General features: G+C 36.7%; 1 protein-coding gene across 1 annotated transcript in view; it reads left to right on the top strand.

Annotated features, from left to right (window-relative positions):
• The window catches only part of kidins220a (kinase D-interacting substrate 220a), a 57,546-nt gene that overhangs the window by 23,032 nt on the left and 16,326 nt on the right, over positions 1–18,188 (top strand). Inside the window, exon 22 of the mRNA XM_079833996.1 lies at positions 17,165–17,339. Within this exon, the coding sequence (XP_079690122.1) occupies positions 17,165–17,339 (175 nt within the window). The remainder of the gene's footprint in view (positions 1–17,164; positions 17,340–18,188) is intronic.

The following is an 18,188-nucleotide window of genomic DNA, read 5'->3' as shown; positions in this document are numbered from 1 at the left end:
CATTTGTGTGTTATAAAGTCAGAATTGCAAGATATAGTCAGAATTTCGTGATATAATAATAATAATAATAATAATACATTTTATTTGTACTGCACTTTAAATTTGGAACAAATCTCAAAGTGCTACAGTTACAAATACTAATAGATTGAATAGTTAAAAGTCATAAGTTCTCAATATAAACACATATAAACAAATATAAAGTTCTGATATAAACGAAAAAATTCTTTTTTCCACAGAATTGGACTTTATAACTTGCAATTGCAGTTTAGATATCACAATTCTGAGAAAAGAAGTCAGAATTGTAAGATAAACTCGCAATTCTGCCCTTTTCTTCACAATTGACTTTTTTGCGCAGTTGCGAGTTTATATCTTGCAATTCTGACTTCTTTTCTCAGAATTGTGATATCTAAACTGCAATTGCAAGTTATAAAGTCCAATTCTGTGGAAAAAAGAATTGCGACAATTTTCGCGTTTATATCACAAATATGTAAACTCGGAATTGCGAGAGTCAGAATAGCGAGATAAAAAGTCACAATTACCTTTTCTTTCTATTCTGTGGTGTTGTAAACAAGCTTCCATAGTCATAATGTATGATTAAGAACTCATATTGAAAAATGCTGGATTGTTAAGTATTGGCAAAAAACTGTACGGCTTTTAAAGACTTAGAAAGCAATATTTGGCATGATCCTTGTCTTTTATTCCCGCCGTAGTAAAATTGAAAATATCCTGGAAGAGTACTGGAAAATGGTTGCTGAAAAAGAGTGGGAACCCTGAATTAGTCAGGATGGTTGAATTGAATTTGACTAGTTTTTTTCATTCTCAGGGAAGGAAAGCCGTCTCAGGTTAAAATAAAATAAAAATAATTAACTTCTCTATTGCATTCAGGTCCATTTTGACCTGGAAGAGGTACATAATAAATATACATTTTGTTTGTGTGTTAAGACAAAAATACAAAACACCATTTATTTTATTTTATTCAGATATTTTTAACAAAAAAAGGTAATTACCATTTAAACAGAATTGTTACACATTTTGCGTTCGAGTCCCAAAAGTGAACCTGTAGCTTAACTTATTATTACTATTATTATTATTTTACATTTATCAGTTAGATTTGTCTCAAATTACTTCTTATTTAAAATTGATTACTTCTGTTAATAAATTTTTATTAACTGTTTTGAGCAGTCATGAGTTATAAGTTTAAATGAATTTAATTGAATCCATTTGAAGTCAATCGAGTTCATATACTGGTAATTCTTATATTATATGTTCTTATTTGTTCCATCTAATTATATATTTAAATAACATTTCTCATAAAAATTTATTTAAAAAATATATTTTCTTGCATCACACTTTTTTTGCTGTAGTTCTTGAAAAATGTGAAATTAAAATGTACCCCTTTTTATAAAAAAAAGGAAAAATATTTTAAAGTTATAGCATGTTAACATTCATACCTTTTTAAAACACGTGTGCATTCACTCATTAATAAGAGGTTACTGGTCAGATACAATATGGGTTTAGTTGAAAAATATTAAGTTATGAGTTTTATAAGCTTGCGTTCCACCAGCTTCAAACAGACCCTGGAATGCAAAGGGTGTATACATTTTTAATGCATTAGGAACACTGCTGCTACAAAATATTAAAGCAAGATGATGATGATGATGATTATTATTGTTGTTGTTGATTGCTGTCACATCTGGCTGTTCCTACAGCATCTCACATGAGCAATGCATTTGAACACTTTTCTTTTAAATAACAAATAGCTACACTTTCTAAAATGTGTCCAGAGATATGTGTTCTGAATACAACAATACATCCTGTGTGAACTAAGGAACTGAGCTTGATGGACATGACCCTAAACCTGACCAAAAATTAGACATGGCTTCCGATGACTGACAGGTCAAATTGACAAAATGCATATTTGTGCATTCTATAGGTATTGCACCTTTTATAGATTTAGATATCAGACAAAGTGTCAGTGTCAAATTGTGCAATATTAATTCTGCAATTGCATTATAGTCAAGTGAGAGAAATATGACTCAATTTCTTTATATCTTCTAGTGAAACAAAAGTTTATATTTGGGGGAATTTTTGTGAGAGGATCTCTTACTCATAGTAATTAATCTTTAGTCATTTTAGTAATCTTAGTCTTAGTCAGAGGTGGACAAAGTACACAACTCCATTACTTGAGTGAAAGTAAAAGTACTACTGGTCAAATATTACTCTGTTACAAGTGAAAGTTGTTAAAAACTATTTTTACTTAAGTAAAATAACAGAAGTACTTGCTTTTAAAAGTACTTAAGTATCAAAAGTGAATTTCCTTTTTTATGTTAATGCATTGTTTTATTATTGTTGCATTGTTGTATAAATGCACGCTATGCCATGGTGGTTTAAGCCAGTCAGTGATGCTCCATACGACCACCTTTAACTTATTTAAATACTTAAAAGTTACAAAGCTTTTTACAAAGCTGCTGCTTTAAGGCAGAATGCACAAATCCTACACACTGATACACATCCGATATTCCCCCAACTGTTTACGTTCACTTAAGACATAATAAACTTTGTTTACGTGAATACTTTCCAAAATGAAAATTTACATTTTGTGTGTTTTGGTCTTTTAAAGTGCGAAAAAAACACAAAAGAAAGCTCTATTCCGTACTCGAGCTCTGGCATCTCAGAGGCACAAAAAACAAACTGAACTGAACTCTTTCATCATGCTTTTTCAGATTCATCCATATGTCAATGCTTCTCTTTCTCGCAGACATTTACATTTTGCAAAAAAAAAAAAAAAACTTTTAAAGAAAAAAAAAAATCATCCACTGACTTGCAAAGCTGCTACAGAAACGACTTTTGACTTCGAGGACCTTGATAGAAATGTAGTGGAGTAAAAGGTACAATATTTGTCTTTCAAATGTAGTGAGGTTAAAGTAAAAGTTTCCCCAAAAAATAATACTTCAGTAAAGTACAGATACTCAAAAAGTGTACTTAAGAACAGTACTCAAGTAAATGTACTTTGTTACTGTCCACCTCTGGTCTTAGTAATATGTTTGTTTGTTTTTTGTTGTTGTTTTTTTTAAGACTATGGTTGTCAAAATACTAACATTTCAGTAGTCAATGCCATTGAAATTTCATGACTTTTGATAACTTTTTCAAAAACTATGTACAATTTTTGCAAAAGCATACACATTTTTGTTGAATTATGAGAAAAAACGGATATAGATATGTAAACTGTATATATATATATATATATATATATTTGTATATATTTTATTATTTGTCCTAGCTTCTCTGTTTATGTACATTGTAAACCAGTATGTTTCTAGCTTAGGTAGGAGTGTTAAGTCTTTTATTGTCTGTAGTATGGAAACAACTCTCCAGTCCCCTAGTGATCCGGCCCTTTAATCTGCACCAGAATGTGAATAATCTGTTAATAACATCAGCTTGTTTTATGATTAACATTTAAGACAGGCTACAGTAATCCAACCACACAGACAAAACGCAAGGATTTATTTGTCCTTAATGTACACTGGCTTATAACCACTAGGTCTATAAACCACCTTGACCAGAGGAAAGTGTGTTTGTACCTCTGTATTTTGAGTAAAACTACTCAAACTCTCACTCACGAACAAGACCAACAAACTGAAAGGAAAATATCCAACCAATTACCTTTCTTCCCGACATTGACACTCTCACTTCAGTCACTCTCTGTTTCACTGTGAAGGCCATTCAGTCTGAACTTAATGGTCTCCATTCTGTAGGACCATGAGTCACAGTTGTTTTTTGGTCTTTACCGCCATTATTTTGGGCCGAGAACGTCTTGGTTATAGTGAGACACATTTGGGCCGGTTTACCATAAAAAGCAAACAGGCGGGAGTCAAAATGGAAAGCGAGCGAGTGAGTTTGAGAGATGTTGTGGTGGCTGATGGCCATGATCTGTAGTGGACTTTTTGAGCAGAGTCAGGTCCACTGGGAGTTTATTTATGGAACTTTGCTCCGGTTTTGCGCTTGTTACGAGGTGTGGCCCGTCGAGTCGGTTCTGCTCTGACATCTGGTGTCCGGCTTGTGCCAGGATGGTATGATAGAACCTGACTGGGCCGGGTACCATGCCCAGTCTGCCCTCCCCTTATCAGCCGGCTCTGGCCCGGTAACATATGTCCCCTCCTCCCCTACTCCAAGAGCAGCCCTTGTTAATTAACCCACCAGGAGAGTTGGCGTGGCACGCTTCAAAACGACCAATTGCTGGAGGGATTCAATGTGAACACGCAGGAAGGTGGACACACCCCTTCACCTTTCGTCCACACTTCTCGGCATCTCCTTGGCTGCCAACTCTGTGTGACATTCCTGGGTGAAAGAAAAAGAACATGGAAGCCTTGCACTTTTCGAAAGGCTCGTCCCGCTCACAATGCTTCCTGTCACAATGCTCGGCTTATTCTTTGAGGGAACAATTGGCTCTCAGTGCAGGGCTTCAAATCCAGGATTTAAAGTGATTTTTTTTTTTTGCGAAACTTTCTAACTAATGACACTCGAAGTGAATGTGTGCGAGGCTATTGGAGCTAATTAGACAGACTCTTCTCCCAAGTACTAAAACATTAAGATGACATACTGTTCATTCAGGATTACTTTAATTGGTACAATTATTGTAATTTCAGTCGCAATTACGTTGGGAGATAAAAGCGCCTTCTGAAGCACATTTATGTGATTTCCTTTATGCGAAAAGCCTAATAAGCCTTTAAGTAATTCTTCTGAAAAGCACACGGCTTCCTTTCTTCTGCTCTTTTGAACCCTTTGCCTTTGAGTTGGGACTTCTCACTTTCCTGTGAATTGGTATTTTTGTCACGTACCGGTCTTGTCTCTAGCATCTCGATGTGTTTTCTCCTCCGCTTTTGTCCATGAACCTGATCCTTCAAGAACTCTTTGGTGGAAGAGGTAAACTTAGTAATTTAAAAAGTGCAGCCATTATTTGCCCAGAGGCTCTATAAATGATTAGGCGGTTGAAAGCCCCATCTATTCCCCAAAGGAGAGAAGCCCAATCTAAGATAGGGAGTGCATTTATTGGGTGACCTCCAGATGGATGAGATGAGTTTGAAACTAGGGAAGAGGCTGTGTGCTGCACAGAGGGATTTAAAGGTGCTCTCTGGATCGTTTCTGTGATGCTCTGCAGGTCTGTGCCATGAGTTCCATTTTCGTGGCCATTATTGCGAGTAAAAGAAAGCCATCATGTCGGCTTACCCATTTTAGGGCTTCAAGTTTGCTGATTTGCAGCCAGCTTTGTATTGTTACAATGTTTGTAGTATATGCAAATTAACAATGTGTACTCTTTCTTCATGTTACCTGTATGCAGATCTACCTATTAACAAAAGCCCTGATGCTGTCAAATGTCTGCCGGAAGATGCGAAAGGATACTTTTGTTAAAACTACATATCGTACTTCTGCATTTTTGTATCCACGTCCACGAACAGTCGGATTGACAGAGTGGTGGCGTCCAGTCCATTATGAATGTCGAAGTTTCCAGACCTTTCAGATGAAAGGGAACGCCACAGGCTTTTTTCTCTTTTTAGCACCGATCTACAATCTACTACATAGATGGCTAAGTTTTATTAAAAGCCCATCTTGCCAGTGGTGAATTACCACTTTAATCACCAGGGGAACTGAAATTGACACCCGAAACCCTAAGTTGTTGTGTCAGCAAATCTAAGGGGAGAACGTTAGTGTAAAACCGAAGGATGTGCTCCAAAACCTTTCAGTTATGCGTAATGCAACTCTAAGGTAGAGGTCATATAAAGAGCTTTATAGGAAGATGATGGTCTACTTACAAAGGCAAAAAAAGCCTAAAGAATCCTGTCAACCATCTTTAATCAGTTGATTTTGACATCTACATTTAGCAAGAATAGTACGCTTTAAGTGGTACCTTGCTGTTTTTAGTGAACTTTCCGAAGCACCTCAAATTCAGATGAACTGGCATGTTTTTCCTAAATCTATGCTAGTTGAAGAGTACAGATCATTTTGCCATCTTTACGTACAAGCACATGTACCTTCTGACCACCTCCTTGCACTTCCACCTTTCGGAGTTGTTTTCACTCTTGTTTTTATTGCTGTTTTCTCTTCTTCTTCTTCATCTTCTTCTTGACAGTGGCGGCCCAACTGTCGTGTAGTTCCACCTAGTGCACCGTCCAGTTACTGCAATCAATTCCTGGAACATGCGCAGAGGACACACTCAAAATGTCAAAAAAAGTCAAAATGCGTATATGCTCTAAAATCTGATCAAAGGGTAAAAACATTGTTCAATTGATCATATGGTTCTGTTTTGGATGTTTGACGTCTCTTGGGGTGTGTAAAAATAGAACATTGTCGCTTTGATCAGGTTAATGTCAGTCTGCTTGATTATTATTGGCTAAAGGTACTCTCAAAGCTTTACCTGCCAGTAACCAACATCATTAGACTTCGTTCTATTAATATCTATTGTTTTCCAGTAAAATTTTGTTCCACTGCTGCTCTGGGGCAGCTCTTAGCTTTCATGAATGGGGGGAAAATCCCATGAAAGTTCATTAGAGTTTCTGAGCTTTACTTTTGTTTATAGATGAGTTTTCTCATTTCTGGGAGTTTGGCTGCTAGATTGGAGGTTTATCTGGGTTCTTGCACTGCTTAGTTTATTTCAGTCCTTATGTATTTGTGATTTTAGAACAGCATAACTCTGCCAAAGATAAAAATGTGCTTGAACTAATTGGATAAAATGCGAATACAATTCTACCAAGATCTAAATAAGTCAAATATCTACTAAGGTCATTTCGCCACAACCCAAACCCCCCCATATGTACTCCATGTGCCCACCTACCCATCCCGTCTCTCGCAACACTGAACACTCCATTCACCTATCATATGAAATCTGCCAACTGTTGTTCTTTCCATGGTGGGCACATTGATCATCTTTATGGAGCTCAGAAAATAAATGCATGTTGGCATTTGTGTCTCTGTCCCCTTATAGAGGGCAGGGTGGCATCACCGTGTTTGGGCCTCATTGAGCGTCATCAAACTGTCCACACAAGGGTGGCTGTAAGCAAAGTCAAGTGCCACATTCAGCACCGGCCAAAGGGGAAAATAGTGGGAGAATTATACTCTTTCCCGTCAGCTGCTTTGTGTGGGAGTCTTTGAAAAAGAACAAGAGGAGGGGTGGGGGGGGGGAAGCTAAGCCAGCTTTGGGATCGATTAGCATTTGGATAAACCCGACGAGAGCCCTCTCAAGTGCTCAACATTTAAGGCAGCCACGCCGCTAGCCCGAATGATGCAACACAGGCATGATCAATAGCAGTATTGTTTGAAATGCCTTTGGTATTCTTGATGTGCTTTTATCTTTGTGTGCACTTTTAAAATGGCAAGTATCTTGAACGGCAAAGCTTAATTTCCCTCATTCCCAGTGCTTCCATGACAGATGAATGATAGCACTTTTTCCTTTGCAATTTTCTCTCGTAGCAAAGGCAAGAATGTCAAAAGTAATTGCTAAACAAATCACTTGATGTCGCAGCCAACTTCTCCCAGCATCTTCAAAAGCTGTCTTTTTCTGGTGGAAGAATTACATCAGCTTCAATTGATAAATGGTATTCTTAGCATGCTGATGTGTACAGCTGAGGAAAGATTAGCTTTGTACTAGCTTCCACAACATGATGTTTGTGTGTATGTATATTTAATATGTGAATCTCCTATATATATATATATATATATATATATATATATATATATATATATATATATATATATATATATATATATATATATATATATATATATATATATATATATATATATATATATATATATATATATATATATATATATATATATATATATATATATATATATATATATATATATATATATATATATATATATATATATATATATATATATATATATATATATATATATATATATATATATATATATATATATATATATATATATATATATATATATATATATATATATATATAAAACTATACGCATATCATATCCATAACCATCAAACGTACATCTCCACTTTTGGCAACTTTTTATCCTGGACTGAATGTACTAAATGACTATTTCCTGTTGTTTGTGCATTGAAATGACCAATGAAAAGATGCTTAATCAGGCTTAAAGGTCCCATGGCATGAAATTTTCATTTTATGAGGTTTTTCAACATTAATATGAGTTCCCCTAGCCTGAATATTGTCCCCAAGTGGATAGAAATGTTGATCGGTGTAAACCCGAGTTCTGGCTGTCTCTCTCTGCCTTTGAGAAAATGACAGGCCAGACTAGCCAATCCTGAAGTCTCCTGGTTTGACGTCCAAGCAGGAACGGTTACCTCCCTTTCCTCCACCCAGAGAATCTGTCACACCCATGCAAACGCTCGAGAGATCGTTCCTTGTGAACGAGTGAATGCTGGCAGTTTCTCAGTGTTTGGATGTACAAATGAAAACAGAAGTCTTTTTTCAGGTCCTTCTGATCTGTGATCAGTAATTTCTGATGTGTAGCTAATTATTTATTATTCGTGCACACAATGCGGCTTCTCTCTCTCCAGACAGAACGGTGTTTTCTATCTTGTGAGTCAGTGTTTTTGTACGTCCTCGTCACGTCTATTGGTTCTAAAATGTGCATACAGTCGTTTCTGCTCAACATCGGCCTCACACACGCCGAAGCTCGGGCTGCACTGGCCGTTGGCCTTCAACATCCCCGACCCCCAGTACTGCATCTGGCCCACAGCGGAGGCACCAAACGCGGCGCGAGATTAAGCAGAAGGGGGGTAAGCGTGAGCATATTCGGGCTAGCCAGCCTAGCCCCACAATAAACTGGATTACATTCGATTACTGCTGTTGTGTCTTTGTTTGCGCTGTGTACTCAACGCGCGTCAATGACGCTTTTATTTTATTTTAAAAATAATGCTATTATCAACACTTACTTTTAACTCGTTCATCTCGACAGCTGTAATGGTACTTTGCATGTGTTACAAAGTTGGTAATAATGATGAAGACGGACTCGGTGTGACTGGGACTCGTGTTTATTCAGAACTCTCAAATACAAACACAATAAACTCGCGCTGACAGACAGCGCTCTCATAACTCAGTAGGTACTATAAATAACTTTGTTAGCGATCGCTGAGCTCCGTCTCTGGTACGTTAGTGATGTCCGGTTCGCGAACGATCTTTCTTTTGAACCTGTTCTTTTTAGTGAACCGAATCAGTTCACCAAATCGGACTGAATCGTTCTAAACGGTTCGCGTCTCCAGTCAGCGCTGATCCATAATTTACTAAAGTTACTAACTTTCTGACATGAGTGACAGTCCCTCCGACTAGAAATAGACTAATAACCTGAAGTATACGTATGCTGTAACTACAACAGTTCAGACATGCTGAGAACTGATGTGAAGTGAACTCAGGTCCATCGTCTCTCTGGCAGCAGCTCGTGCCTGCTCGTGCCTCGTATACCAAGTTAAACCACGCCCCCTCCGCTCATTTAAAATACAAAGATGTCAGCCAATCACAACAGTGGGCGTTTTTACTGAAGTCTCACAGCAGACACGCCTCTTGAAGCAGGGCATTCAGCCACAGGGCAAACAGCAGTATTGAAAAAATGCCTTTTATTTCTAAATTATGACATTTTATGATGTAAAAATCATACTAACAATATAAATACACCTCAGGAAACATTATAAAATAATAGAAAAATGCCATGCCATGGGACCTTTAATGTTTAACTAGAATCTCCAGTTGGCCAAGAAAACCACTTTTGAAGAGCGTCTTTGTGAGATTTAAAAACAAATTCTGAATAAACAAAGAAAAATAATGTCCGCGCACAGAAATTGCAGCCTCAAAAATGTATTTTCAAACAGCACACTAGTTTCGATCAGTCAGGTCTTCATCAGGCGGCATAGGCCTAGATTACGGAGGGACTTTTAATAAAAAAAACATTCATCCCCCTCACTTTTACCGGGTCTCACCGGTCCTAGTCGACCCTCTCCGTGCGGGATTCGAACCGGCGCCTGACTACTGAACTAGGGAGCTGATTGAGACGCACCCGAGGTTAATCGCATCACTCTTACTGGCCTACGTCTGTTACACTGGCAAGTGTGTTTATGTAGAAGCCAATGTAAATAAATCTATATTTAAATTCAAAGACACAAAATACATGACCTGTCATTTTATTTGAATACAAAAATGAGGCGATCTGAACACTATGGAGTGCTAACATTCTCGTACAACACATACTCGAACCCGGAGGGCGCTCTCTCACAGAAAGTCCAAAACGGATTTGTAGACGTAACCACGCAATTTTTATTAAATTAATACAGCCTTGGTGAGCAGAAGACGTCTTTCAAAAACATTTAACAATTGTAATGTTTCCTAACTTTTGATAGGTACTGTATATTTTCTGCCTTATTCAGGGATATTTTTTTTTACATGGCATAAAGTATAGGGGAAAATATTATACATATTAGTGGTTATTGTTCAGCAGTGTATTTGAAATCTTACTGAATTAAAAGCAAGAGATGAGATCAATTAAATCTGTCAATTAGACAAAAACTGGTATTACACCTGACATTTCTATCCCCCTCACTTCTGAAAGGCAGGCACGATAGTTGGGTGGGTAAGATTTTTCAAATGTTTTTGAAAGAAGTATCTCATGTGTACCAAAGGTACTTAAAAAAAAAAAGTAACAAAAATCTATTTTTAATAGACAATCTAAGCCAAATATCTCTAGATGTTGCCTTCAAGAAATAAAGCCGTTTAAAGGTCCTGTTCTTCGTGATCCCATTTTTCAAACTTTAGTTAGTGTGTAATGTTGCTGTTAGAGCATATATAATACCTGTAAAATTATAAAGCTCAAAGTTCAATGCCAAGCGAGATATTTTATTTAACAGAAGTTCCCTTTCAAAGCCTACAGCGAACGGCCGGTTGGGACTACATCCATGTACATCCTGCTTTAATTACGTCAGTAGAACAGTTTGTCGACTAATCTCCGCCCACAAGAGTACGCGAAAAAGGGGGCGTGGTCTTGTTGCTCCCGCGTGGATAAGAGGAAGTGTTGCGTTCGGTTGCGTTTGTATAGTTTGTTTGTCGCCATGTCATTGAGACGCTGTTATTTTCATCCCGGAGTCAAGTCACCTTTGTTTGGCTTTCCCAGGGACGCTGTACTTAGAGATCATTGAGCGCATGCATCCCCGTTATGGTGAGAGGCGTGACCTTTCCGGTAACGTGCGCTAAGCTGCTGTCGAATCACAACACGGGAACCGCTGGCACAATCAGAACTCGTTACGTGTTTCTGAAGGAGGGACTTCATAGAACAGGGAAATCTTTCAAGCCGTTTTGAGGACAGTGAAAACAGCAGTATACAGATAAGTAAATTGTGTGAAAAATACTGTTTTTTTTACACGCGAAACATGAACACATGTTATATTGCACACTGTAAACACAATCAATATTTTAATTTTATACTCGATTTTTCAGCAGCCATTACGTCTTCAGTGTCAAATGATCCTTCAGAAATCATTCTAATATGCTGATTTGCTGCTCAAGACATTTATTATTATCATCAATGTTGAAAACAGTTGTGCTGCTTAATATTTTTGTGAAAACCTGATCAATTGTTTAATAGAAATTTCTAGTTCAAAATAATTATTTTTGCTGTCACTTTTGATCAATTTAATGTGAACCTTGCAGAATTAAAGTATTAATTTCTTTAAAGAAAAAACCCACACACAAACCCTATTAAATTGCATGCATGTTAAAATGCTTTTGTATGATTAAATATATTGTTACATTGGTATTTGTTTCCATATATTGATTTATTAAATTCAGTGCTGTTAAAGTTAACTTATGCAATTCATTTTTTAAGTTTAACGCGTTAAAAATATGTAACGCAATTAACGCTGCATCCTTTTTTTCCCTGTCCTCCTTTGGCTAGCGTTACATTATATGATCACGAAAAATGCTCTTATTCAAAAAACAATTCAAGCGCGATAAGACACACAAGAGAACGCGGTGCAGAACTGGCACGTGTCTGTGAATCTCCTGTCTGTGTGACGCACAAGACTTGTAAGCACAGAAAACGTTTCAGACAGTGCTTGAACGGACAAAACCAACTAAATTATGCCAAATACCCATTTTGCTGAGTATCCTCGCAAGCAGTCTTAAATAAGTTAAATAAAGTCTCAAAGGTACCGTATATACATTTTTCACTTTACTAATGCATAAAAATGCCATAATATGCTTGCAGATATGTAGGAAACTTCACTAAACAAACAAAAATAACGACTTTATTGAACAATTTAGTCTAGTCTGAGTCGGTCTCCTATGCAGTTTACGCACCAGTGCAGCACTTTCGAGTTCTACGGCAGCCGATGCTGTTCACGTGAGCGCACCGACGCATATGTGTGATGACGTGGGAGCTGCACTGTATTTACAACGTAAACTGCATTAGGAGTTTGGCACAGACGTGAAGAAATTGTTGAATAAAGTTATTTTTGTTTGGTTTTGCGCATAAAAAGTACTCATGTCGCATCATAAAATTAAGGTTAAACCACTAGTCACAGGATGATTTTACTACCTTTCTGAGGCTTGAAAGTGTTACTTACGTTGCTGTCTATAGAGGGGTCAAGAGAGCTCTTGGATTTCACCAAAAATATCTTCATTTGTGTTCCGAAGATGAACACAAACGTGTCTTACGGGTTTGGAACGACATGGAGTGAGTAACTAATGACAGAATTTTCGTTTTTGGGTGAACTAACCCTTTAAAGAGACCGCAGCCTAATAAACCTGCTGCTCTTTCATAAGAATAATCAAAGAACAAAAGAAAAAGAGAAAATCACACTTCTCTTGAGTGAATAACTTTTGTAGCTTTAATAAGGATTAATATATTTTTAATTTATCGTTTATGCAGTGAAGACTGTGAAGTATTTGATAATATAAATATATTGTGTTTTACATAATTTCTGTATATATCCTACCTGTTAGACCTACCTGAAAATCTTAAAGCACTGTTTACAAGGTTACATTGGTCAAAAACAAAATGTATCAAAAACATTAATGATAGGTAAGATTTTAATTGTGATTAATTACAGAAAAATGTGTTATTATTGACAGTACTATTTAAACTATAAAAAACTATGTGAAATTAAATTTAGAATATTTTGAAATCACCACACACACGCTCTGACACATTTAACTGCGAGGCTCATGTGGGTGATGAAAGTTTGAGTCCAGCTTGTGTCATTTCCTGATCTCATTCTGCTCTGCTCTTCCCATTATTTTAATAAGACTGCAAAAAGCACAGTAAAAACAACCCAGTCTGACTAACGCAAAAGGCTGAAGTAAAGGCAAAGGGAACCAGCACATAATTTGTGTAGGGAGATGGCCTGGGTCTGGCTAAGAGTGAAAATTCCCCTGAAGACATGCAGATGTGTCTCTTCCTCGTCTGGTTAGTCTTGTTTTAGCCAGTCATTGGAATGACATCGTCATTCTGGTGTGTTTATGGACGCCTAATGTTTTAGTCTGGGTGTTGTGTTTGGATGAGGCCTGTGTCGGGGTGTTTGCACTGTCTCACTACACGCCAGATTAAATACACATGCATTCAATAGTGTGCAGTGAGCAGTTGATGAGAAAACTGTCGTGTTTGTTTTAGTATTCCATAAACAAGTCAACGACAAACATCTCTATTTAGAATTACAGGATTACAAACCCTTCATTATGGACGTCCAATTCAAATTTGCTACTATGAACTTGTATTGTGGGGCACTTTGTGCTGACAATGCAGCTTTGCCAATGGCCAAATCTTGTTTCTTCAAGACATATACTTAACATTCTCCCTTTTGATATGTTAACAAACCATGGTTGATCACTTTTCGTCTTAGCAAATATGGACCAGACTCAAAAGCAAGTCAAAAGACTATGCTTACTTTACTAATTCAGGGATAATTAATCAAATATGTCTCACAGACACATACTTGGCTTTGAAGAATTGTTTAATATTTTTTTTAATCTTTCTTAAATCTTCTTCATCTGTAAAGCAGGTTCCTTCAAAACCAAGCCAGTGGAAAGTGTGTGCGCGTGTGTGTTGTGACAGAGGAAGTTGGTTCTCTTGAGAGGCTCTTGTCACTGGCTCCTGTTTGTCTGTGAGCATGCTCACACACACATACAAATAAACAAGCCCAGCTGGATTTCGGAAGAGACACAATCTGCCCAGTTCTGCTTAATCCAGTGCGTGGGAAATGAACCAACCCTCTCTCACCAGCACACGTCTCTCTTGTTCAGCCCTTCCTAAAGCGATGCTTTTGCGTGTGTGTGTGTGTGTGGAACAGACAAGCAAGCATGTGTTTGCGCTCAAGTTTGATCTTTATGTTGATCACGTCCTTGAGCTCCACCCTAAGTACGAGACCTCTACCTAATGTCCATCATGCGGAAGGTCAGCTGACTGTTAGCGCAGCATCCTACTCTGACCCGCTGACACACAGGCCTGCTGTAGCACAGTGTGGGCCTTTGTCCAATGACTTCAACATCTGCTCTCACACCCAGCCACTCGCTCGCCCTCCAACACACACACTTCTCGACTGAAATTGTGAGTCATTTGGTGACCATCGCTATTTATACAGCCATCAGAGGATGATGAGACCAAAGCAATTAACTAAAATGGTCATCTAAACTTAAACCTTTTGGAACATGATATTTTAACATGCCATCCGGGTCATAATGACCATAACACTGTGTTCTAACCAACAAGCAATTTTTCTGTCCACACTGAGAGCAAATGAGAGCAATGCTGTGCAATGCAACAAAATCTCATGGGAAAATCTTGATAATATTTCACGGGGGCGCAGAAGGCATAATAAAGATTATTAAAACGTATTATATTACAATTAATAAAAGCGGTCTATATGTGGCTTAATTTATTAGTTAATTTTCCATTTTATTTTATTTGTTTTATTTTGTTGGCTTGTTTATTTCTTTGTGTTTGTATTTTAGGGCTTCCAAAGTTTCAATGAATATATTTTTATAAGAAAAAATTGTAGTTTTTAACTTGATTTTTTTTTTTTGTTGTCTTAACCAGTGTAATTATTTTGTAACTAAAAATAAAGCCATTAAAAATAATTTTCTGTAGTTGAAATAAATATCTTAGATGACTTAGAAATGTTGCCTTGGCAACTAACTTGATTCATTAAAAAATTACTAAAACTGAAATAAAAATAAATAAAGCTCTATAGAAATGTAAAAAAGCACACAACAAAATTACCAAATTTTAAGTACCTTAAAGTTAAAGCAACTAAAAATAACATTTAAATAAAATTGGAAAAATAAAAGCTGATTTAAAATGTTTAATAAATACTAAATTTTAAATAATACTAAAATAACACTGGTATTAAAGTGTAACTTATTTCAACCCACTTTGAATTGTTACAATGTAAATTAACAATGTTTACTCGTTCTCTGTGTGACCTGGACATAGAAATTCACGTTTATTTTTCAGCAAAACTTTTGACAGCTCAAGGGCTTTCATGAAAACTACGCGATTATACTTGGGCATTTTTGTATCCCTGCCCACAGACAGTCGGATCGATTGAGCTTTATTAACAGGACAGTTATTGTAAGGATAGGTTTATCACTGAAAATTGTATTGTACCATGTGTACTCTTTAAAAAGCATTATAGTAAAAATGGAACACCATGGCAACAGCTTTCTTACCTGTATGCAACGGTGTTTTGCTTCAGACGGAGCTGACAGAACGGCAGTTACTTTCATTTTTTCCCCCTCCGTTTGGCATAAAAACACTGTGTTAGTGCTCCGTCATCCAGTTTGAAATGTTGGCTACAAGCACATAGGTTTTTCAGATTTCATTTTTTTGTTGCATTTTGCTGTTCTCTCTGTATTTACGATTTTCAGCCTTTAGCCGCTACCCACAACACGCTGGATCCTTCACTGGAAAATAACTATGCCGATAAACTTTTACTCTGATATCTTGAAAGACAACTGCCTTTTTTCTGTATTTTCTCTAGTCGGGTAGCACCAATTATTTTTATTTATTTAGTGTATAGGCAGCCAAGTTTTTGATAGCCTCTTTTGTCTGCGAAGTACCCCTTTAACAATAAGAATGTTCCTTTTTTTTTTTTTTTTTCCTCAACATCCACAATCAATCTCTCATGGCTCATCCAATTTTTGATGTTTAATATACATGCGGAGTGGAATTTTGGTCCAATGAGCTCTCAGTTTAGGCTGGACCATTGCGTTCCAGAAATAGCATCCAAACAACCAACAAAATTATAGTGGTGCTTTGTTGTATCTGGTTAGGGCATGGTATAAATAGTTGTGGCATATCAGGTCAGAGGTTATTTGATGAACTAACCATTTCAGATGCTCCCTGCAGGTATACGTCTTCTCACATTTAGATATCAGTGTTTGTTTACACTGTCTCACCATCTCAGTTTAGCAAAAGGTCATCTGAGTGTCATCTCTCCTGCCCAGTTTAAACAGCTAAAATCAGATTACTTAAACCAGTGGTATGGGACGGGGCAACGCACTGATCATTGCACTGTGAAGAGGGTGAGCTCAGTGTGGAAAAAGGACTTACTGTGACCAATAAAAAGATTCAGCTTGCCTTTCTTACCAGACAGAGGCGTGGGCTAGGGGCAGATAAGAAGATAGAGGAAGTAATATGGGGTGTGCAAAATGTCTGCGTTCAGCAGAAGCAAATCTTCAGATTTATTTGATATGAATTCCCACGCTCAATAAGATAAATTGCATTGGGTAACCATTTATCTGAAAGCGCCTGACATCGTGGTGGAGAAATAACTGCAGTAACCACATGCACTTAAAAACTTGAGCTTGTGACTAGTGAGATTTCGAGTAGATCTGAATGTTATTATTAATACACACTAAAACAACGTGATCATAAATCATAGTAAATCTATCAATCAGAATTTAACCCCCAATTTTTACATGCTGGAATTGATTTTCAGGAGTTACACATGTAAGAATTGTATTATTATTATATTTTATATATTTATTTAGCTGTAGATTTAATTTGCATCAACCTCCACCCCAACATTTTAAATATCTGGGACATTTTGGGCCCAAAACCTGTTGAATTTCTGAAACTGGTATACCTTTGCTGTTTATTCTCCATTTTAATGGTCACCATCTCATTGCAGGATTTCTAAAAACATCCCCACCACTAAAGATGTGGAGCCTCTGTTGGAGATAGATGGTGATATTCGCAGTTTTGAGGTGTTTCTCTCATCGCACACCCCTGTTCTCACCGCACGTGATGTCGAGATGTTCCTGCCCTGTACTGTCAACCTGGATCCCAAACTAAGGGAGATCATCGCAGGTACAAACCCACACAAACACTTTTGCCTAGCGATAAATAAGGAGGACATACCATGGACTTTTACTGTTTTTATATAAAGCCAAGCAGAAACTAGCCAAAACCCAACCACATAATTTGGCGGTCAACAATAATTGACAATGTCAAAATTTAGATGAAAGATATAGCTTTTATTGCTTGACGCTTTGTCACATCTTTTATAAACACTGTGAAAGAACGCTGTAACACTTTACTTAAAGCCTTGATATATAATGCATTATAAAATAATTTTTAATGCATTCATTATGCCTTGTAATGCACCTTTATAATGCATTGTATGGTCTCATGAATTGTATCCACATTTATAATATATTATAGTACTTATTTATTAATTAAACACACACCTTTAAATGTAATGCATTAAAACATATGACAAACAACCAAATTCAGATGTAACAAGGAATCTGAAAATATTATAATGCATTTTAACTTTGGTTACATTTATTTATGAAAAGATGTAATGCATTATAACGTACATTATGAATACCCTTTATAATGCATTATACATAGATCTTTTTTTTTACACAAGCAATAGTATTTGAATATGTGTATGTGTGTTTTATTAAATATATACATGCATGCATGCATGCATACATACATACATACATACATGCATGCATGCATGCATGCATGCATACATACATCATACACACACACACACACACACACATATATATATATATATATATATATATATATATATATATATATAATATATGCTGAAAGTTTTAGGGTTTGGGGTGGAATATACAATATAAAGGTCATTGTCTATGGAAAGTCCCCATAAAACATGGAAACCATGTGTGTGT

The sequence above is a fragment of the Gobio gobio genome (genome assembly GCF_949357685.1).
Source record: "Gobio gobio genome assembly, chromosome: 13".
NCBI classification, from domain to species: Eukaryota; Metazoa; Chordata; class Actinopteri; order Cypriniformes; family Gobionidae; genus Gobio; species Gobio gobio.
The sequence above is the reverse complement of the archived record's forward strand: the minus strand, read 5'-3'. Positions and strand labels throughout refer to the sequence as shown.